General features: G+C 44.5%; 1 protein-coding gene and 1 long non-coding RNA gene across 5 annotated transcripts in view; one reads left to right on the top strand and one right to left on the bottom strand.

The window, feature by feature from the left end:
• GNL3L (G protein nucleolar 3 like) overlaps window positions 1–4,592 on the bottom strand; it is a 38,959-nt gene extending 34,367 nt beyond the window's left edge. Inside the window, exons 1-3 of one of the 4 annotated variants that reach the window (XM_063634823.1) lie at window positions 4,493–4,556; window positions 3,149–3,238; window positions 2,216–2,281 (exon numbers count right to left, since the gene is read on the bottom strand). In XM_063634823.1, coding sequence (XP_063490893.1) covers window positions 2,216–2,231 — 16 coding nt within the window. In that variant the 5' untranslated portion in view covers window positions 2,232–2,281; window positions 3,149–3,238; window positions 4,493–4,556. Of the gene's footprint in view, window positions 1–2,215; window positions 2,282–3,148; window positions 3,239–4,379 lie in introns of all 4 variants that reach the window. The other 3 variants (XM_063634824.1, XM_055267299.2, XM_063634825.1) reach the window with 3 other exon arrangements.
• A 52-nt stretch (window positions 4,593–4,644) lies between these two features.
• LOC134736011 (uncharacterized) lies at window positions 4,645–19,340 on the top strand. The gene is made up of 3 exons (XR_010119659.1): window positions 4,645–4,728; window positions 5,783–5,885; window positions 19,025–19,340. It is a non-coding gene; the product is annotated as an uncharacterized lncRNA (long non-coding RNA).
• The last annotated feature ends 4,710 nt before the right edge of the window (window positions 19,341–24,050 follow it).

Below are 24,050 nucleotides of genomic sequence, written 5' to 3'. Positions count from 1 at the left end.
CAGCACTTTGGGAGGCCAAGGTGGGTGGATCCCTTGAGGTCAAGAGTTGGAGACCAGGCTGGCCAACATGGCGAAACCCCGTCTCTACTAAAAATACAAAAAAATTAGCCAGGCGTGGTGGTACGCACCTGTAATCCCAGCTACTCAGGAGGCTGAGGCTGGAAAATCACTTGAGCCCAGGAGGCGGAGGTTGCAGTGAGCTCAGATCATACCACTGTACTCCAGCCTGGGCGACAGAGCGAGACTCTGTCTCGAAAAAAATTAAAAATTTAAAAGAATGCACAACAGTTAAAACTGCATTTGAACGCTCTTTAGCACTCCTCGAAAACGTTCCCAGACTTAATCATTATCATTTGGGTCCAAGATACCCCTAACCCAGAGTGCAGACAGCTGCACCACACGTTACCTCCCCCCAACTTTCCCAGCAACCATCCCAGTTAGTCTGATCATTAATTGCAATTTACCAGTGAAGGTCTTGGTTTTGTGTGCACAAAGGAAGTTTTTCTATTTAATTTTCACCATTTTCCTCACTAATGTAGATGTATAGAATTATTCTTTATTTTTAACAGGTAATAGATTCATATGATTCAAAAAAACAAAAAGGTGTTATTTTGAGGTCTCCCTCCCATGCTTGTCCCTATCCATTGCAGTCCCCTCACTGCCACAAGAAACCACTTTATTAGTTTATTGTGCATCATTTTCTTTATGTAAATACCAATATATATTCTTATTTCCTCCCATTTTCTTCCATAAAAGATAACATACTATAGTCCTGTTGGCCAACTTCTTTCAGTTAGCAAATCTGAAGATCTTTCCATCTAATAGTCTTCCCACACAATACAGTTTTTCCATATAATCTTTCTATAGAATACTTCTTTATCTTTTAAACAGCCAGAATTCTTAAGTATGCATATATCCTACTTTAACCAGGTAATTTTTGTCTTTTCCATCACTATCAATATTTTTATCATCTAGTATTAGATGTTCCTAAATAAAGTATAATTACCACCTTTCTTGTGTTACTTATAAATATGATTATTTGGTCGGGCATGGTGGTTCACGCCTGCAATTCCAGCATTTTGGGAGGCCAAGGCAGGCAGATCACTTGAGGTCAGGAGTTCGAGACCAGCCTGGCCAACATGGCAAAACCCCGTCTCTACTGGTAACAAAGCGAGAGTCCATCTCAAAAAAACATAATAAAATAAAAGTGTGATTATTTGCTTTTGGTATTAACAGTATGATTCTTGATGACATTTTTATGATTATATAAAAAATGTATTTTTTTCCCACCAAGCTGTCCACTGGCAGGGTCAGCATTCACAAAGAAAACAGAGCCACTGGGTTGCACAATCCTCATCCAGCCTGCCCAGTGCCAGTGTGCTATCCAAATGTTATCATTTTCTTTTCTTTTTTTGTTTTTTTTTTTTTTTTTGAGACGGTGTCTCACTCTGTCGCCCAGACTGGAGTGCAGTGGCACGATCTTGGCTCACCACAACCTCTGCTTCCCAGGCTCAAGCGATTCTTCTGCCTCAACCTCCCAAGCAGCTGGGATTATAGGCACACTCTTAACCACTAGTGCAACTTATGGTACCAACTGATAGAGAAAAATGTTAGGACATGTCGGGGTTACAGGCAGTGTGATATGTTGTTTACCGCAATTCACCTCAGATCATGTCACTTAACCTTGCTAAGCCTCAGTTTCCTCATCTGTAAACTGAGAATGGGGCATAATGGAAATATTCTCTTACAAGGAAGTCAGGAGGACAGCAATGATACCATATGAAAAAGATCCAGACTGAGTGATCTGAAACATATTCAACAGTTTTTAAAAGTTGCTGTGAAGGCCGGGCACAGTGGCTCACGCCTATAATCCCAGCACTTTGGGAGGCCAACGCGGGCAGATCACTTGCAGTCAGGAGTTTGAGACCAGCCTGGCCAACATGGTGAAACTCTATCTCTACTAAAAATACAAACAGTAGCCTGGCATGGTGGCACACACCTATAATCCCAGCTACTCAGTAGGCTGAGGCAGGAAATGCTTAAACCTGGGAGGCGGAGGTTGCAGTGAACTGAGATTGCACCACTGCACTCCAGCCTAGGTGACAGAGCGAGACTCCATCTCAAAACAAAAACCAAAAAAACAAAAAGTTGCTGTGAAATTCTATGAATATTCATTAAAAGCACAGGATTGGGAGGGGTGGTAAAGGAAACTCACTGTGTCTAAGTTTCATCGTGATGACCAGCTTGAAAGCAGATAGGTTCAAATCTGCTTGCTCTCTTCCTGTCAGAATGGGAGAAGAAGCAATTTGAAGACAGCTGGGAACCACAATGCCACAAGCCCCCTCCTAAGTCCCCTGAAGGTAAAATGTTAAAGAACATTATGAGGAAGGCATAATAAATTAGGAAAACTGGGAGAAGCTGGAGCTAAAGCCTCATATGGCTGAGTCCACACAGAGAAGGCAGTGTCATACTACCCAAAGGGAGGAATAGATCTCAACCTCATTCCGGGAGGAGTCAGTGGCTCAAAGCCACTGGGCTTTGAGCCCAGTGGGGTCAAATGGGGTCAGATGGGGTCTTTGGTCCTTATTCCTCCACACTGTAGTGTTATATTCTAGGTAGGGGACTAGTGCTCAACGCCACACTGAGGGGAAAGGGACATGCAAGGATGGTCTATTTCTATATGGGGTGGTAATAGTGCCTCTTTTCCCAAGTAGGGGATTCTCCATCTCATCTACCCTGGGAGAGGTGGTGGGGAAGGGTGTAAATAAGATCCCAGGAGTCTACCCTGGGGAAAAGGGGCCTGAGAACAGGGATTCTTACCTGAGTGTCTGTATGGACTGAGATAAGTACAAAATCTTGGAGGAGGGGGTAAAAATCTGTGCCTGCATATGCCTGGGGTTTATACCTTGGTGATTTCGGTTGGGGGGATTGCCATCTGTCCCTCTACTCTGGGGTGCAGAGAAACTGGGGAAACCCACAAAGTGGCTGTGTGCATCTCTGCTGCATGGGAAAAGAATCACAGATTTGTTTATCTCTAGATTGTGGGGATGGGTCCTGCGTCTCTTTACTCTGGAGAGGGCTGTGGTACAGGATCGATATGCCTGATTCCACAACTATGCAGCTTTGAATAAGCGGGTCTGCACCTTACCTGCAGTGAGTTATTCTGGACCCTTCTATGGGAGGTGGACTGTGACAACTTTCATCTTTTATGCTGGTTGAAGTCAGCAGCACACTAACACTGAAAGAAATAGGGGCTCTGGTTCTCTGCATGGGTGGTGTGTGGAGGGGGCAGGCAATGCAGCTATAAATTAACAGATCAGCCCTAATACTTGGGGGTGGGGGCGTCTGTGATTCTACCCTGGGTGGAGAGAAACACATCTGAGCTTCACTACCTTGGGTAAAGGGGAGAGACCATACGCACTGAACTGCCAGGTAATCAGCAATGTCACTCCCTCTCAACATTACAGGGAGGGAGACCTGCATATCTGCTCCTGTAGGGTATCTCCCTTGCTACATTTAGTGATTCTAAATATTTGGGGGAGGTAGGGGAGGTAGGGGGATGATCTGTGTCTACCTCAAAGGGAGAGGAACACATCTGAGCCCCTCTACCCCCACGGCCCCTCAAGGGGCAGACCTGACTGTCTCTTCATGGATTAAGGTCTGTTCCTGTTTGCTTCGAAGCACGTTGGGTGCTTCGAAAAATTACACATTCGGTAAAACGGGGGCCACGGAAGTAGGGATCAGGTCTGATTCTCCACAATGGGGACTCACTCTAACCTAAGAGGAGGGGGCAATCGGCTTAGTTGTCCATAGGCTGAGGCCTGTAACTGCAACCACTTTGGGGACGGGTGAGTTGGGGAGCGATACTGAGGGCTCTAGATCTACGCGAATGGGGAAGAGATGCCCTCCCTCTGTATATTAAATGTTTCTAAGCTCCTCTATAATGGTATGGGAGCAGATACATCAAAGCCTCTGTCTGTCCTGAGGAGGTGCCTCGAGGCGGCTGTCTAAAGCCAAGCCAAGGAAGTGCCTTAAGTCGGGAGAAGTCTGCGCTGCTCATCTGGGTGGAGGGAGATGTCTCTACACGGTTGGGGTGGATGTCCCCCATGCCTTTGGTGGGTCGACTCCCGTTTATACAGAGTGAATGCAGAATGGAGCCTCACTATCTTGAGGACGATCAACGCTTCACCACACAAGTGAAGTTGGTGCCTCTCTACACAGTGTGTCCCGGGTCTACACCTTTCTAGGTGGGATGGGGCAATGCTCCTCTCCCGGCAAACTCCACTCCGCGAAAAGGCAATTCGGCGCTTCTCCACGTGTGCCGCGATCCCTGCCCCTCTTACGGGCCCTTCTACCCAGGAAGGGATCCGGCTGTTTACCTCTCTATTTCAGGCTGGCGGGCATCTCTGGTTTCACATCCAATAGACGATCCTAACTGCCCGGCCGTCTAGGTGAGCGCACACTGTAAGAAAAGAAGAGAGAAGTTTCTTACCCACACTTCCGGCGGGGATCTGAGAAGCGAGGGCAACACGACAACTCGGTTGGGCGAGCACAAACTCTCGCGCAGCTAGGCTCTGACTTCCGGATCCCAGGCTGGCGGCGCCCGACTCCGCCCGTCTCCGCCCACCGTGCGGTCTCCGCAGGGGGGCGGAGCTTCTGACTGACAGCTCGCGCCCGCCCGTCCCTTCCTCGCGACCACGCTGGCCCCGCCTCCTGGCTGCCCCGTAGGTAAGGAAATAGCGGAGGAGGGAGAAGGAGGACGGCGAAGTGACCGGGAAAAAGCGGCGGGTGGACTGGTGCGGCCATATACCTTACTTGCAAGCCAAAATTTTGTCTGCGGGCATCTGTCTGGGGTTAAATATGCGTGCTCATAACCAGGCAGTGACCACGCCCAATCAGACAAGGGTGGGGGATGGTGTCTTTGTTTGCCTGGAAGATGGCGACAGCAGGGTGTGAGAAAATGGCCGCCTGGGTCACATGTCTGGCCGAGTATTCCCCACCTGAAGTGAATTGGTTAGCTGTTCCCAACCACCTTCCCGGGTCCTTGAGCCCCAGACCATCCCTGAGCACTCCCAGCTTTTTCTGCATACGTTTAGATCTATGGCCATACCCAACCCGAGCTAGAGCAGGAGCCAGAACAACTAGAAGCCTCTCCCACCCTTTTGCCTTCTTCCCCTCCTACTCCATCCTTCCCTCAATCCCGGAGCAGCGTCTGCAGAAGGGAATGAATTTATATCTCTGGAGTGGGGCAAGTAGGGGTTTCTGAAGCCATCTCAAGGAGCTGGCTGGGAAGTGAGGTCTCCCCCCACAAAATAGTAAATACTAGTCTGCAAATGTTTTCTTCTTGATGGTTTAATTCCAGCCCCTCCTCTTCCTCAAGCCTAAACCCTGGGGTGGGGCACAGAGTAGGTGGAACTCTGTGCCTCCGAGGGTGGGTTTGTTTCTCCACTTCAAGCACAGACAGGCTGAAAATGACTCCCTCTGTCCCTTTATTCCTTACATAAACAGGACTCACTACCTCTCTACATCGTTGGAGGGCTTCTAACCTCTCATCCTAGAGACACATGAAATTCCTCTGGACCCCAAACCAGCCCTGACCACTTTCACCTTTCCCCCTGCATTTGCAATTTTTTTCTGTTTCTCTAAGACCTAACTCTTGTCACTTCGATGAAACCTTCCCTGACTTTCCCAGATGAGTTAGAAACCCAGAGCACCTTACCTATACAGCTAAGCTAGCACTTATCACAATACTGTAGTTGTTTATGTGACTCTGTCTCCACAGGAGGGTGAACTCCCTGAGAGCAGGGGCCATGTATCTCAAGCTTTCAACAACACCCAGCACAAGACTGGTGCGAGGCAGGCTTCAACAAATGTTTGTTAAATGGGTGAGTTTACAGGCCTGCACCACAAAAAATGGGAAATGGGCTGTTTAATAGATGGCATTGGGAAATTTGGCTCTCCATGAAAAGAAATATAAAACTGGATCTCTATTTATTCCACCTAAGAGGGTAGACTGTGAATGTGAAAGATAAAACTATGAAGTTAATAAATGCAAGAGAATATCTTTGTGACTTGTGACGGGGGAAGGACTTTTTAAACAAAATCCCAAATGCACAAGATATATGGGAAAAAATACAATGAAATCTTGTGGAAACTAGTTATTACGACTTTGGAAAACAATTAGGAAGTATCCACAATAGCTGAAGATGACCCTGGGACCCAGCAGTTCTAGTATTGGAGATGATTGATTAATAGGTAGGTAGATAGAGATCACCCCTAAACTTTAACTCCTAGAGAAATTCTTACACATTTGCTCAATGAGCATGTGGAAGAATGTTCATTGCAGAACTGTTTGTAATAGAGAAAAAAATGTGAACAGCCCAAAATTCCACCAACAGGAGAATGAATAAGTAAATTATGGTATAGCCATATGACAGAATACTATGCAGAATACTATAATGAAAAAGAATGAATCATGTTGCATGCATTGACCCAACTAAATTTCAAAAACACAATACTGAGATAAAATACAAATTGCAGAAGGACACATAAAGTATGAAACCATTTATATAAAGTTTTAAAATCTAGAAAACAGCAAACAATGTTGCTTATAGATTATATAGATATATAAACAATAATTTTTTTTGAGACAAGATCTTGCTCTGTCATCCAGGCTGCAGTGCAGTGGCTTGATTTCCTCTCCCTGCAGCCTCTACCTCCCTGACTCAAGCCATCCTCCCACCTCAGCCTCCCAAGTACCTGGGACTACAGGCATGTACCACCACACCTGGCTAATTTTTGTATTTTTTGTAGAGACAGGGTTTCGCCGTGTTGCCCAGGCTAATCTCGAATTCCTGAGCTCAAGTGATCTAACCACATCTTGACCTCGCAAGGTGCTGGGATTACAGGTGTGAGCCACCACCCCCAACCAACAATAATTTTTAAGGAGAAATACCAAATCCAGAATACTGATTACCTCTGGGGAAGAAAACAAAAGAACAGAATGAGACAGAGATACTCAGGGAACTTCAACTGTTTGTCTAATATTTTACTTTCTAAGCTAGGTGGTAGGTACGTGGGTTTTTGTTATATTCTCTATACTTATTTTTATGTCTGAAATATTTCATATTTTTTAAAAGACTACAAGGATCTGAAACAAAATGTTAATAATAGTTAAATCTAGATTAGTGGTTCTCTAACTTTCCCCAGCATCAAAATCACTGGGAGGGCTTGTTAGAACACCAATTACTGGGCCTCATGCCCAGAGTTTTGATTCAGTAAGTCTGGTTTAGGGCCCAGGATTTGCATTTCTAACAAATCAAAGTGACATTATCAGTGAATTTAATTTTCTTCCTTGTACTTTTCTGTGTTTTCCATGTATTTGATGAATATATATTACGTTAGTGAGAGATTGTGTTTTTTAAAATCTCTTTCATCTCTACTTCCCACTTTCATTTCCCTCCTATAGGCAGCCATTCAAAGGTGTTTTATGCATATTTTTGCATATATGCATTCTTGCAAAATACGTATTATTGCTTTATGTGTATTTCCTCCTTTTTTTTTTTTTTTTTTTGAACCAGGGTCTTGCTCTGTCGCCCAGGCTGGAGTGCGGTGGCATGACCTCCACTCACTGCAACCTCCGCCTCCTGGGCTCAAGGGATCCTCCCACCTCACCCTCCCAAGTAGCTGGGGAACTGCAGGCGCACGTCACCATGCCCAGCTAATTTTTAAAGATGTTTTTACTGGTCTCAGCTGCACACGGTGGCTCACACCTGTAATCCCAGCACTTTGGGAGGCCGAGGCGGGCAGATCACCTGAGGTCAGGAGTTCGAGACCAGCCTGGCCAACATGGTGAAACCCTGTCTCTACTACAAAGAAAAATACAAAAAATTAGCTGGGCACCTTCCTTCCTTCCTTCCTTCCTTCCCTCCTTCCCTTCTTCTTTCTTTCTTTTTTTCCCTCTGTGGCCCAGGCTGGAGTGTAGTCGGCTCACTGCAGACTCCCTGCCTCCAGCTCCCGTGATTCTCCTGCCTCGGCCTCTGGCCTGCCTGGGATTGCGGGCGCGCGCCACCACCCCTGTCTGGTTTTTGTCCTTTGGCTGGAGGCGCGGTTTCGCCATGTCGGCCAGCCTGGTCTCCAGCTCCTGACCTCGAGTGGTCTGCCCGCCTCGGCCTCCCAAGGTGCTGGGACTGCAGACAGAGTCTCGCTCACTCGGTGCTCGGTGTTGCCCGGGCTGGAGTGCGGTGGCGTGGTCTTGGCTCGCTGCAGCCTCCGCCTCCCAGCCGCCTGCCTTGGCCTCCCAGGGTGCTAGAATTGCAGCCTCTGCCCGGCCGCCGCCCCGTCTGGGATGTGAGGAGCGCCTCTGCCCGGCCGCCCCGTCTGGGAGGTGAGGAGCACCTCTGCCCAGCCGCCACCCCATCTAGGAAGTGAGGAGCGTCTCTGCCCGGCCGCCCATCGTCTGGGATGTGAGGAGCGCCCCTGCCCGTCCGCCCCATCTGGGAAGAAGTGAGGAGCGCCTCTGCCCAGCCGCCCCGTCTGGCCCCGTCTGGGAAGAAGTGAGGAGCGTCTCTCCCGGCCGCCCCGTCTGGGAAGAAGTGAGGAGAGTCTCTGCCCGGCCGCCCCATTTGGGAAGTGAGGAGCATCTCTGCCTGGCCGCCCATCGTCTGGGATGTGAGGAGCGCCTCTCCCCGGCCGCCCCGTCTGGGAAGTGAGGAGCGCCTCTGCCCGGCTGCCCCGTCTGGGAAGTGAGGAGCGCCTCTGCCCGGCCGCCCCGTCTAGGAAGAAGTGAGGAGCGTCTCTGCCCGGCCGCCCATCTGGGAAGAAGTGAGGAGAGTCTCTGCCCGGCCGCCCCGTCTGGGAAGTGAGGAGCGCCTCTGCCCGGCCGCCCATCGTCTGGGAAGCGAGGAGCGCCTCTGCCCGGCCGCCCATCGTCTGGGATGTGAGGAGCGCCTCTGCCCGGCTGCCCATCGTCTGGGAAGTGAGGAGCGCCTCTGCCCGGCCGCCCCGTCTGGGAAGAAGTGAGGAGCGTCTCTGCCCGGCCGCCCCATCTGGGAAGAAGTGAGGAGCGCTTCTGCCTGGCCGCCCCGTCTGGGAGGTGTACCACGGACGCCAGACACAATGTGGGGGCTGGTCGTGGTGGCTCATGCCTGTAGTCCCAGCACTCTAGGAGGCCGAGGCGAGTTGATCACTTGAGGCTAGGAGTTCAAGACCAGCCTGGCCAACATGGTGAAACATATGAAAAATACAACAGACAAACCAACCAACCAACCCAGCAACAACAAAACAGGTCTATCCTGGAGTCATACTCTTTCTATTTTCCTCCCTTTCTGATCCTTTATCCCACTTTCTTTTTCTTCCTCTTCCTTCTCCTTCTTCTTTGTCAAATAGAGGATTGAGTTATTATCATTGATCCAAAGTCCCTCTCTCATTTATTTTCTTTAATTCCCACCCCCCATTTCTATTCCCCGTCTTCCCATGTGCAACCTTCCTAATATGTTTGATATGCATCTTTTTGTTTGTATGTATTTTTAGAAAATGTTTACTGTTTTGTGTGCAAAAAAAAAAATTTAATAAAAAAAAAGCAGGGGAAAAAAAAAATTAGCTGGGCATGGTGGCAAGCGCCTTAATCCTAGCTACTTGGGAGGCAGAGGCAGGAGAATTGTTTGAACCCGGGAGGTGGAGGTTGCAGTGAGCCAAGATCAAGCCATTGCACTCAAACCTGGGGGACAAGCACAAGACTTCTCTCAAAAAAAAAAAAAAAAGATTTTTTTACTGGTCTCGAACTCGGGGCTCAAGCAATCTGCTTGCCTCAGCTTCCTAAAGTCATGGGATTGTGGGTGTGAGCCACTGCCCCGGCCAAATTTTTATTTTATATTGTTTCCAAATTCAGAACAATTGAAAGAATGGTATAATGAAAGCCCATATACCCTTATACTTCACCAAATATCATCCTACATAACCACAATACCATTATCAAACCTAAGAAGATTTAACTATAATTCAATAATGCCATCAAGTATAGCCCATATTCACATTTCCACCCAATTATCCCCAAAATGCAGCTTTCATTTTTTGATTCCAGGATCTAATCAAGGTTTATCTATTACATTTCTTTTTTTTTTTTTTTTATTTTTTTGAGGCGAAGTCTCGCTCTGTTGCCCGGGCTCGAGTGCAGTGGCACAATCTTGGCTCACTGCAACCTCTACCTCCTGGGTTCAAGTAATTCTCCTGCCTCCACCTCCCGAGTAGCTAGGACTATAGGCGCAGGCCACCATGCCCGGCTAATTTTTGTATTCTTAGTAGAGACAGGATTTCTGCACATTGGCCAGGCTGGACTCAAACTCCTGACCTCAAGTGATCCATCCACCTTGGCCTCCCAAAGTGCAGGGATTACAGGCATGAGCCACCATGCCTGACGTTTATGTATTACATTTGGTTGTTATATCCCTTTAACCTCTTTTAATCTAGAATAATACCCCTATATTTTTTGTGTTTCAAATGACATTTATGTTTTTGAAGAGTCCAGGCCAATTGTCTTGTAATATGTCCCATATTCTGGATTCATTTGTTCTTTTCACATGAATAGATTCAGAATAAATATTTTTAGCAAGAACAGTACATAGGGGATATCCTTTATTTTGTATTGTCACCTCAAGAGGCACATGACATCAGATTGTCTCACTATTGAGCATACTTTGTATTTGTTGTTTTTCTTTTACATAAATATCTCATTCTGGCCAGATGCGGTGGCTCATGCCTGTAATCCCAGCACTTTGGGAGGCCAAAGCAGGCAGATTGCTTGAGGCCAGGAGTTCAAGACCAGCCTGGCCAACATGGCGAAACCCTGTCTGTACTAAAAATGCAAAAATTAGCTGGGTGTGGTGGCGCACACCTGTAATCCCAGCTACTGGGGAGGCTGAAGCACGAGAATCGCTTGAACCTGGGCGGTAGAGGTTGCAGTGAGCTGAGATCACACCACTGCACTCCAGCCTGGGCGATGGAGTAAGACTCTGTCTAAAAAAAAACAAACAAACAAAACTCATTCTGTTTTTCATTCAGCCTAGTGTTTTTAAGGTCTATCCATATTGCTGTGTGTACATCTAATCTATTGCTTTTTTTTTTTTTTTTTTTTTTGAGCTGGCATCTCACTCTGTTGCCCAGGCTGGAGTCCAGTAGCGCTATCTGGGCTTACTGCAAACTCTGCCCCCCAGGTTCCTGCCTCAGCCTCCCGAGTAGCTGGAATTACAGGCACCCACCACCCTTTTTAGTTGAGACGGGGTTTTGCCATATTGGCCAGGCTGGTCTTGAATTCCTGGCCTCAGGTGATCCACCCACCTCGGCTTTCCAAAGTGCTGGGATTACAGGCGTGAGCCACTGTGCCCAACCTGACCTCATCCATTGCTTCTATCTGCTCATGGTAACCATACTGTGCCTTCACTGCACAGATTGCCTCCAGCTCTCTGATAATACTTCAGTGAACATCCTTGTACTTCCCTTATTGACCTGTGTGAGGATTTCTTTTGGAACATACACTCAAGAACCACATGATTACATTCTAAAGTATGCATATACTTAGTTTGACTTAAGAACACCAATACTTCTAGATGGTTCTCTGGGATGGCAGTACCAGTTCACACTTTCACCATGTGTGAGAATTTCTGTATCCCCACATCTTCACTAACACTCGACATTTTCTAGCTTGCTATTTTTTGTTTTTAAGACAGGGTCTCTCTTGTGCTCTCCTCGGCAGCACATATATTAAGACAGAGTCTTAATGCAGTAGTGCGATCTTGGCTCACTGCTACTTCCACCTCCCGGGTTCAAGCAATTCTGCTGCCTCAGCCTCCCTAGTAGCTGGGATTACAGGTGCCCGCCACCATGCCCTGCTAATTTTTGTATTTCAGTAGAGATGGGGTTTCACCTGACCTCAAGCAATCCACCCACCTCAGACTCCCAAAGTGCTGGGATTACTGGCATGAGTCAGCACGCCCGGCCAAGATGGCTAATTTTTGCCAGTCTAATAGGTGGAATAGGTTTTAATCCATCTAGATTCCACCCTCATATGTGTTAATACGTGGGGATGTAGTTTTATTATTCTCCACATGGTGAGCCAGATTTCCTACCATCAAATACTGAACAATTCCTCCTTTTCCCATTGATTTGCCATGCCACCATTATCATATGTTATTATCCATACACACATAAACACACATACGTCTTTTTCTGTCCTTGGGCCAATACCACCTTGGTTTTAGTATGTTGTAATGTGTCTAAATATCACGTGGAGCATTTCCTCTTCTTTAGTCTTCTTTTTAGGTGTCTTAGATCTATTGCCACATAAATTTTAAAATGAGTCTATCAAGGTCTTCAAAAATCCAACTGGGATTTTGATTGGGATCACACTAAATTTATAGATTAATTTGGAGAAACTGCCATCATTGTAATAATTACTCATTCCATCCAACAACATGGAATATACCCTCATTTCTTCAGTTCATCATCTTCTGTGTTCTTTATTAAAGTTTTCTCTTAAGAATTGTATATTTTAAAAAATAAAAATGAGGTCAGGCACAGTGGCTCACACCTGTAATCCCAGGATTTTGGGAGGCCGAGGTGGGCAGATCACGAGGTCAGAAGTTCAAGACCAGCCTGGCCAACATAGTGAAACCCCGTCTCTAATAAAATACAAAAATTAGCTGGGTGTGGTGGTAGGCACCTGTAGTCCCAGCTACTTGGGAGGCTGAGACAGGAGAATCGCTTGAACCCGGGATGCAGAAGTTGCAGTGAGCCGATTGCGCCACTGCACTCCAGCCTGGGTGACAGCGAGACTCTGTCTCAAAAAAAAAAATTAAAATAAAAATGAATTGGTTACCTTGGATGTTGCTACGGCATCAGCTCATTCTGCTGATAATTAATCAACAAATGGAAAAAATCTGGCATTATTCCTGCCTTCCCACATGAATCATATTGCAGGTTAATCAAATAGATAATTAGGGAAAGAGCTTCTTTATGGGAGACTCACAACTTACAAATGCAAGAGAAATGGCAGTGTTACAATTCAATCCCTAATGAGATAATGGATTTAAGAAAAAATATGGCTGCTAAAACCATAGGTGAATTTGGGGAATTATAACAGAGGAATTAGGCTGATACCATCTGACCCTACTCATCAAACTTATCATCAAAGACAGAAAACAAGATATATGCGCTTTCTTATGTTGTGCAATAAGAAGTATACAGCGCTATTCATGAAGTATACTTTTAAACAAGAAGGAAAAAAGAAACAATTTAATCAAGCATCTCTATTTAACTTCATTTACAAAAAATTCAGGGAATATAGGAAGAGAAACATGTTAAATGATACCGGGAGAAACAATACACCAAAGCAAGAACCTGGGAAATTTTACAGGACAAATGAGCCAGTATATTCAACAAATAAATGGAAGGAAGAAAAGAGGGAAAATTACAGATTAAAAAGAAAATAAGGCTGGGCATGGTGGCTCATGCCTGTAATCCCTGCACTTTGGGAGGCCGAGGCGGGTGGATCACTTGAGGTCAGGAGTTCAAGACCAGCCTGGCCAACATGGTGAAACCCCATCTCTACTAAAAATACAAAAATTAGCTAGGCATCATGGCACATGCCTGTAATCCCAGCTACTGGGGAGGCTGAGGCAGGAGAATCACTTGAACCCAGAAGGCAGAGTTTGTGGTGAGCCGAGATCGCACCACTGCACTCCAGCCTGACGGACAGAACGAGACCTCGTCTCAAAAAAAAAAAAAAAAAAAAAAAGATTAAAAAGAAAAAGGAAGGAAATTTCAGAGATAAAGCAAACAAATGCAATGTGTGGATCTTGTTAACAACCAGATTCCAATGAAGTATAAAAATATTTTTTTTTTTGAGATGAGATCTTGTTCTGTCACCCAGGCTGGGGTGCAGTGGCAAGATCTCAGCTCACTGCAGCCTCCGCCTCCCAGATTCAAGCGATTCTCCCACCTCAGCCTTCCGAGTAGCTGGGATTATAGGGGTGCACCACCATGCCCAGCTAATTTTTGCATTTTTAGTAGAGACAGGGTTTCACCATGTTGGCCAGGCTAAAAAAGGTATTTTGGAGATAATGAAGGACAGTAGAACATGGACTGGGTGTTAGATGATATTCAGGAATAAATGTTAAATATGTTGGGTACGTTAGACTGGGCACAGTGGCTCATGCCTGTAATCCCAGCACTTTGGGATGCTGAGGCGGGTGGATCACCTGAGGTCAGGAGTTTGAAACCAGCCTGGCCAACATGGTGAAACCCTGTCTGTACTAAAAATACAAAAATTAGGCCGGGCACAGTGGCTCACGCCTGTAATCCCAGCACTTCAGGAGGCCAAGGCGGGTGGATCACGAGGTCAGGAGATTGAGACCATCCTGGTTAACACGGTGAAACCCTGTCTCTACTAAAAATACAAAAAAATTAGCCAGGCATAGTGGTGGGCACCTGTAGTCCCAGCTACTTGGGAGGCTGAGGCAGGAGAATGGCGTGAACCTCAGGGGTCGGAGCTTGCAGTGAGCCAAGATCGCGCCACTGCACTCCAGCCTGGGCCACACAGCAAGACTCCATCTCAAAAAAAAAATACAAAAATTAGTCAAGCGTGGTGGTGCACACCTGTAATCCCAACTACTCCTGAGGGTTTGGCAGGAGAGTTGCTTGAACCTGGGAGGCGGAGGTTGCAGTGTGCCCAGATCGTACCACTGCACTTAGGCCTGGGCGACAGAGCTAGACAATGTCTCACACACAAAAAAAACTGTTGGGTATGTCAACATTATTGTAATTATGCTTTTTAAAAAAAAAAGTGTGTTAGAGAAACATGGTTTTTATGTGTGAGATTACCTCAGGTCTGGAATTTGCAATAAAATACTCCAGGGCTGGGCACAGTGGCTCATGCCTGTAATCCCAGCACTTCGGAAGGCAGAGGCAGGGGGATCATCTGAGGTCAGGAGTTCAAGACCAGCCTGACCAACATGGTGAAACCCTATCTCTACTAAAAATACAAAAATTACCTGGGCTTGGTGGCAGCTGTAATCCCAGCTGCTCGGGAGGCTGAGGCAAGAGAATCACTTGAACCCAGGAGGCAGAGGTTGCAGTGAGCCTAGATGGCGTCATTGTACTTCAGCCTGGGCAACAGAGCAAGACTTCGTCTCAAAAAAACACACAAAAAAATCCTCCAGATGTATTCAGGCATTACTTATGCATTAAAATACATTAACAAGTAAGTTTTAACAAAGAATTGTATATTTCTTAAATTTCTAATTGCCTTCGAGTTTTGTTACTTTGTGAAGTTTTTTTTTCTTTTTTGAGATCAGGTCTCGCTCTGTCACACTGGCTGGAGTGCAGTGGCGTGACGTGGGCTCACTGCAGCCTCTGCCTCCTGGGGTGAAGTGATTCTCCTGCCTCAGCCTCCCGAGTAGCTGGGATTACAGCTGTGTGCCACCACGCATGGCTGATTTTTGTATTTTTAGTAGAGATGGGTTTCGCCATGTTGGCCAGTCTGGTCTTGAACTCCAGGCCTCAAGTGATCCACCCTCCTCAGCCTCCCAAAGTGCTGGGGTTACAGGCATGAGCCACCGCGCCCAGCCTGAATATGTCACTTGTAATAGAAAAAACACACATTTTGAATATTGAAACTATTTAAAAATTATACTTTGAGATTTCTAATCCCCATCTAGTCCATCCAGTTCCCCTGCACCCCCACAGGTATCAGTTTTGTTAGTTTATTTTGTCTTCTTCTAGTGTTTCTTTATACAGATGCAAACAAATATAAATGTATAGCGTATTCCACCTTCCGCATTACACAGAAGGTGCCATACTATGTATATTGTTATACATATTGCTTTTTTCACTTAATACATCCTGGAGGCCAGGTGCAGTGGCTGACACCTGTAATTTCAGCACTTTGGGAGGCCCAGGTGGGCGGATCACCTGAGGTCAAGAGTTCAAAACCAGCCTGGCCAACATGGTGAAACCCAGACTCTACTAAAAATACAAAAATTAGCCAGGTGTAGTGGCACACGCCTGTAATCCCAGCTACTCAGGAGGCTGAGGCAGGAGAATCGCTTTAACGCAGTAGACAGAGGTTGCAGTGAGCCGAGTTTGCGCCACTGCACTCCAGCCTGGGTGACAGAGCTAGAATCCGTCTCAAAATAAATAGATTAATTAATTAATTAATACATCCTGGAGGTCTTTCCCTATCAGAGCACTAGAGAGTTTCTGGTAAGTAGAAAGCATGAAAGTAGAAAGCTTTCTGTATGAAAGCACGTAGGACTGCTACCTCAAAGTATTAGGTAATGTGAATGTATGTTATGTGCACATTTATTTAATGACTGTGCAACAAAGGATAGATAGTTCATACATATGCAAATATTTCTGTAGGATAAATTCCAGGAATTACATTTGTAACTTTGGGAGATATTGCCAAAATTGCCTCCACAGGTGTTGTATCATTTTGCATTTCTACCAGCCAAATGTGATTGTATCTGTTTCACCACAGCCTCACAAGCAACGGAGTGTATTGTGAGACTCTTGGATTTTTGACAATGATAGGATAGAAATGGTATCAGGCCAGGCATGGTGGCTCACGTCTGGAATCCCTGCACTTTGGGAGACCGAGGCAGGCAGATCGCCTGAAGTCAGGAGTTCAAGACCACCCTGGCCAACATGGCAAAACCCCGTCTGTACTAAAAATACAAAATTAGCTAGGTGTGGTGGTGAATGCCTATAATCCCAGCTACTTGGGAGGCTGAGGCAGGAGAATTGCTTGAACCAGGAGGCAGAGGTTGCAGTGAGCCAAGATAGAGCCACTACACTCCAGCCTGGGTAACAAGAGTAAAACCATCTCAAAAAAAAAAAAAAAAAAGGAGAAAAAGAAAAAAAATAGTATCTCAGTGTAGTTTTGCTTTTCATTTATTATGAGTGATGATAATTTTTTCATGTGTTTAAGGGACTTTTTATGTGTTTTTCTATTAATTATCTATTTACATCCTCTGTCTCTTTTTCTGTTTGGTCTCTGGCCTTTCATTCATTTCAGAACTTTGTTATATAATTAGAGAGGTCATAAACTCTACTCCTTTAAATACAAGTTTTAAAAATTAAATAAATAGGCCGGGCGCAATGGCTCACGCCTGTAATCCCAACACTTTGGGAGGCCGAGGCGGGCGGATCACAAGGTCAGGAGATCGAGACCATCCTGGCTAACACAGCGAAACCCTGTCTCTACTAAAAATACAAAAAATTAGCCAGGCATGGTGGCGGGCGCCGTAGTCCCAGCTACTCAGGAGGCTGAGGCAGGAGAATGGCGTGAACCTGGGGGGTCGGAGCTTGCAGTGAGCCGAGATTGCGCCACTGCACTCCAGCCTGGGTGACAGAGCGAGACTCCGTCTCAAAAAAAAAAAATTAAATAGAGAGATAGACCTTTGTCAATGATCTCAGCTATCAATTTTTTCCCCAGTTCATCATTCTTCAGACTTCGCTAATGGACTTTTTTCCAAAGCAAATTTTATTTTTTATTTTATTTTATTTTATTTATTTATTATTATTTTTTGAGGTGGAGTCTCGCTCTGTCGCCCAGGCTGGAGTGCAGTGGTGCAATCTCAGGTCACTGCAACCTCTGCCTCTTGGGTTCTAACGACTATCCTGCCTCAGCCTCCCAAGTAGCTGGGATTACAGGTGCCTGCCACCACGCCCAGCTAATTTCTGTTTTTGTTTTTTTGGTTTTTTGGTTTTTTGGTTTTTTTTTGAGACAGAGTCTCGCTCTGTCGCCCAGGCTGGAGTGCAGTGGCGCGATCTCGGCTCACTGCAAGCTCCGCCTCCCGGGTTCACGCCATTCTCCTGCCTCAGCCTCCCGAGTAGCTGGGATTACAGATGCCCGCCACCACGCCCGGCTAATTTTTTGTATTTTTAGTAGAGACGGAGCTTCACTATATTGGCCAGGCTGGTCTGGAACTCCTGACCTCAGGCAATCCGCCCGCCTCTGCCTCCCAAAGTGCAGGGATTACAGGCGTGAGCCACCGCATTTGGCCTCTGTATTTTTAGTAGAGATGGGGTTTCGTCATGTTAGCCAGGCTGGTCTCGAACTTCTGACCTCAGGTGATCTGCCTACCTCGGCCTCCCAAAGTGCTGGAACTTACAGGCCTTAGCCACCGCACCCAGCTGCAAATTTTATATTTATATAAATATATGTTTTCTTTCATGGATTCTAGATACTGAGTCATAGTTTTGTGATAGATTGCATTAATGACCCCAATTTTTCATGTGTCTCTTTATCTAACTTTGGTAAAGGTAGTAAGTACCTTCCCACACTGACTCTTGAGTTTGGCCATACAACTTGCTTTAATCAATGGGATAGTAGCAAACTTGATATAAGCAGAGACTTGAAAAAGCTCTTGCATATTCTGCTTCCTCTCTTGGACCCCTGCCACAGCTGTGAGAACATATTCAGACTAGCCTCCTGGAGAGATGTGAGAGACAAGTAGAAATGAGCTTGGTCATCCCAGCCAATGTGTCCTATAGCAGCCAACCAACCTCCAGCCAAGCCACCAACTGGGTGCAGACACATAAGCTAGCCCAGTTGAAATTAACACAGCCTAGTCCAGATCATAGAACCTCCCAGCTGATCCATAGACTCTGTCTAAGTTTTGGTACATAATTATTCACTTTGGTTTACAACAGAGCATTATTGTGGCAGTAGTCCCCCATCATCATTCTTTGTTTTCAGAGATATGCTGGCTATGCTTGCTTGTTATTTTTCCATATGAACTTAGAATCAGCTTGTCTAGTTTCAGAAAAAGAAAAAAAATGATATGCTTTTTTTTGAAACAGAGTCTCGCTCTGTCGCCCAGGCTGGAGTGCAGTGGTGCAATCTCGGCTCTCTGCAACCTCCACCTGCCAGCTTCAAGCGATTCTTCTGCCTCAGCCTCCCAAGTAGCTGGGATTACAGGCACCCACCACCACACCCAGCTAATTTTTGTATTTTTAATACACGCAGGGTTTCACCATATTGGCCAGGCTGGTCTCGAACTCCTGACCACGTGATCTGCCTACCTCGGCCTCCCAAAGTGCTGGAATTACAAGCGTGAGCCACCGTGCGCAGCCAAAAAATGATAATGGGCTTATACTAAATTTATAAATTAATTTGACATCTTTGTGATTTTAAGTCTTCCCATCTGAGAACATGGCATGTCTTTCCATTAGTTCAGAGTGTTATGAATGTTTCTCATTAAGGTTTTAGACATTGCTTGTGAAGGTTGTTTGTAGGTATTTTATCTTTTTTGTTGCTCTAATAAATGGAGCCTTCTCTTCCATATATCTTCCAACTGAATGATTTCTATATATTAATTTTATATCCTGCTACCTTACGGAATTCTCTTGTTTGTAGTAGTTTCTCTATTGGTTTGTTTGGGTTTTGTGGCTATACAATCTGATCATCTATAAATGGTGATAGCTTTACTTCTTCCATTTCAATTGTATACATAATTTATTTCTCTTTTCTAATTGTAATGATTACTACCTGCAATGCAATTTTTTTTTTGTTTTTTGTTTTTAAGACAGAGTCTCCCTCTCTCACCCAGGCCACAGGGCAGTGGCAGGATCTTGGCTTACTGCAACCTCCACTTCCCAGGCTCAAGTGATTCTCATGCCCCAGCCTCCTGAGTAGCTGGGATTACAGGTGTGCACTACCACACCCAGCTAATTTTTGTAACTTTAGTAGAGATGGGGTTTTACCATGTTGGCCAGGCTGGTCTCAAACTCCTGGCCTCAAGCAATCTACCTGCCTTGGCCTGCCAAAGTGCTAGGACTACAGGCGTGAGCCACAGTGCCCAGACAACCTCCAATAAAATGCTAAATTGTAGTGGAGAGAGTAGGTACCCTTAGTTGGTTTCTGATTTTAGCATATAAATACTGGTGGTATTTCCTGGTTAAGTGAAATGCTGGATTTGGGGGATCTATCTATCTATAGAGAATGAGATAAAAAATATATCAAGGAAGAAACCACATATTCCTCTTTTATTGAATGTTTTTATAAAGAATGGGTATTGATACCAAAGTTACTGAAGGAGAAGAAAAATAAAAGAATGGGTGTTGAGTTTTGACAAACAACTCTTTGGTATCTCTGAATAAAACGATAGGATTTTTTTACTTAGATCTAATAATAGGTTAGATTATATTAATGGATTTCCTAATATTGAACAATTCTTGCATTCCTGCAATAAAACCCACACAGTCATGGATTCTATTTGTTAATAATTAGGATATTGTGCCGATATTCCTAAGTGAGAATTAGTCTATATGGTTTTCTTTTTCTTATGGAATCTTTGTCAGATCTTGGTATCAGTGTTATTATTCACTTGATAAAAACATTTTTAAAGTGTTCCTTCCTTAGGCTCAGGAAAATAAAGAATAGTATTTGAATTATCTGCTTTTTAGTGTGAAAAGACTTCCTGTTGTGAAAGGATCTTGGTCTCTCTGGTGCTTTGAGGAATTGGGGAGCTCTTTATAACTTTCTCTATTTCCGTGAAAGTTGATCTACAAGGCCAGACGCGGTGGCTTACGCCTGTAATCCCAGAACTTTCGGAGGCTGAGGCGAGTGGATCACCTGAGGTCGGGAGTTCGAGACCAGCCTGACCAACATGGAGAAACCCTGTCTCTATTAAAAATACAAAATAATCCAGGCTTGGTGGCGCATGCCTATAATCCCAGCTACTCAGGAAGCTGAGGCAGGAGAATCGCTTGAATCCGGGAGGCGGGGGTTGCGGTGAGCCGAGATCGTGCCATTGCACTCCAGCCTGGGCAACAAGAGCGAAATGCCATCTCAAAAAAAAAAAAGAAAGAAAGAAAAGAAAATTGATCTACATGGACTTATCTTTTAGGGTCAGTTTGTAAATTATATTTTCGTAGGACATTATCCATTTCTTCCAGTTCTTTAAACAATTTCTATAGAGTTGTGTTTTGTGATTTTTAAAACGTCTTCTTACTATAGTTATGTGCAACTTTTCATTTATTTTGTATATTTGTGCTTTCTCCTTTTCCTGATTATGTTATCTAATAGCTTATATAATTCTTTTTTACAGAATCAACCCACTCATTTATTAGTCCTACTGTTATCTATTTTATTATAGATAAAACTCCTTTATTTTAACTTTTATTTTTGTTAATTCATTCCTTCTGCTTCCCTGTATTTGTTTTGTCTTTCGCTAACTTTTTCAATCTGATGCTTATTCATTTAGTTTTTTTGTTTGTAATGTAAGTATTTTAAGGCTATGAACTTTCCACTGACCACTGCTTTAGCTGTATCCATAGATTCTGATACGGAATGTTTTTATTGCCATTATTGTCTAGAAATTCAGCAATTTTGGTTTGTTTTTTGTTTGTTCATTTGTTTGTTTTGAGACAGGGTCTTGTTCTATTGCCCTAGCTAGAGTGCAGTGGTGCAGTGGCAGCTCACTGCAGCCTCAAACTCCTGGGTTCAAGGGATCCTCCTACCTCAACCTCCCAAGTAGCTGGGACTACAGACATACATCACGACACCCAGCTACTTTTTTATTTTTTGTAGAGACAGGGATCTCACTGTGTTACCCAGGCTGGTCTCAAACTCCTGGCCTCAAGTGATCCCCCCATCTCAGCTTCCCAAAGTGCTGAGACTACAGGCATGAGCCACTGAAACCAGCTCGAGTTTCCCCTTGACCCAAGAGTTGTTTGAGAGTTTTCAAGTATTCAGATCCATTTTACACTGATCTCTAGTTTTATCCAGTTGTGATCAGAGAACATTGTCTATATTAGTTTTACTTTTTGGGATTTATTGAGATTCTCTTCTTGTCCTAATATTGAGTGTGCTGTTTAGGTTTTCTGGTTCTTACTAGGTTTTTTGATCCTTTGCTCTGTTCTGGAATGAGAAAGGTAAGTTTAATTTCTCCTGTTCTTAGTGTGTTTCAATTTATAATCTATTTCTCCTTGTATCTCATTATTTCAGCTTTGTGAAAATTGCTATTTCGTGTGGTACAAAAATATTAGTAACTTTATATCTTCATTGTGAATTGTGGCTGTATTAGTCCATTTTCACACTGCTGATAAAGACATACCTGAAACTGGGAAGAAAAAGAGGTTTAATTGGACTTACAGTTGCACATGGCTGGGGAGGCCTCAGAATCACGGCAGGAGGCAAAAGGCATTTATTTCTTACATGGCAGCGGCAAGAGAAAATGAGGAAGAAACAAAAGTGGAAACCCCTGACAAACTCATCAGATCTTGTGAAACTTATTCACTGTCACGAGAATAGCACTGGAACTACTGGCCCCCTTGATTCAATTACCTCCCCCTGGGTCCTAGCCACAACACATGGGAATTCTGAGAGATACAATTCAAGTTGAGATTTGGGTGGGGACACAGCCAAACCATATCAGTGGCCTTTTTTGTCTCAATTAATGCTTCTTTGTAATAAACTTTTTATTTTTTATTAATTTTGGATTCACAGAAAGGTTGCAAAGATAGTACAGGTTTTCCATACACCCTTTACTTAGTTGCCCCTCATGTTAACATCTTGTATGACTACCTTCGTCTGAGCTAACTGAGAGATTAACATTGGTATGTTACTATTAACTAACATCCAAACTTTATTCAGATTTCACCAGTTTTCCACTAGATATCCTTTGTCTATCCTAGACTTCAATTCAGATATGACATTGCATTTAGTCACCATATCTCCTCCAATCTGTGACAGTTTCCCAGTCTTCCCTTGTTTCTAATGACCTTGTCGATGCTTTTTGTTATGAGTTCCTAACTTGTCGAAAATTAAGATGCAACATTTTTGCTTTTATTATTTGCCTTTTATTGGTATGCCTTTGCCCTTTCTTGTATTTTTAGCCTTTCTGAGTCAATTTGTTTTAGTTGACTCTCTTGAATATAGCGTTGAGTTTTGCTCAGTGATCCAATATAAAAATATTTTTCCTTAAACACTTGAGCTAAGACAGTTTGTATTTATATATATGAAAGATGTTTAGTGTTAGTATTGCCATATTATTTTATTTTATTTTATTTTTTTCGAGATGGAGTCTTGCTCTTTCACCCAGGCTGGAGTGCAGTGGCACGATCTTGGCTCACCGCAACCTCCACCTCCCTGATTCAAGCAATTCTTCTGCCTCAGCCTCCTGAGTAACTGGGATTACAGGTGTCTGCCACCACAGCTGGCTAATTTTTGTATTTTTAATAGAGATGGGGTTGCACCATGTTGGCCAGGCTGGTCTCAAACTCCTGACCTCGTGATCCGCCCGCCTCGGCCTCCCAAAGTGCTGGGATTACAGGCGTGAGCCACAGCACCCGGCCTGTCATATTATTTTAATGTCTTTCTATATGTTTATATATTAAAAGCATTTCACTATATAGTCTGTTTTGTTTGCTTGTTTTTGTAATTATCCTGACATTTAGAAAAGCTTATATTTTGGTCTGCTGATTAATTTTAAGTATCTTTTTTTAATTACCTTTTTCTTTTTTATTTTTTTGAGACAAGGTTTCCACTCTGTCACCCAGGCTAGAGTGCAGTGGCATGATCACAACTCACTGCAACCTTGACCTCCTGGGCTCAAGGAATCTTCCCATTTCAGCCTCTGGAGTAGCTGGGACTGCAGAGGCATGCCACCACGCCCGGCTAATTTTTTTTTTTTTTTTTATAGAGACAGAGTCTCACTTTGTTGCCCAGGCTGCTCTTGAACTCATGGGCTCAAGTTATCCTCCCGCTTCAGCATCCCAAAGTGCTGGGATTACAGGTGTTAGCCACTGTTCCTGGCCTGTATTTTCTTTTTTTGTTTGTTTGCTTTTGTTTTTGTTTTTGTTTTGTTTTGTTTTGTTTTTTGAGACAGGGTCTCACTCTTGTCTCCCAGGTCCGAGTACAGTGGCATCACCTCGGCTCACTGCAGCCTTGACCTCCTGGGCTCAAATGATCCTCCCACCTCAGCCTCCTAAGTAGCTGGGACTGTAGACACACACAACCATGCCTGGCTAATTTTTTTTTATTATTATTT

Source organism: Symphalangus syndactylus, chromosome X, assembly GCF_028878055.3.
Source record: "Symphalangus syndactylus isolate Jambi chromosome X, NHGRI_mSymSyn1-v2.1_pri, whole genome shotgun sequence".
Classification (NCBI taxonomy): domain Eukaryota; kingdom Metazoa; phylum Chordata; class Mammalia; order Primates; family Hylobatidae; genus Symphalangus; species Symphalangus syndactylus.
Note: the sequence above shows the minus strand (reverse complement) of the source record. Positions and strands in the feature narration are given on the sequence as shown.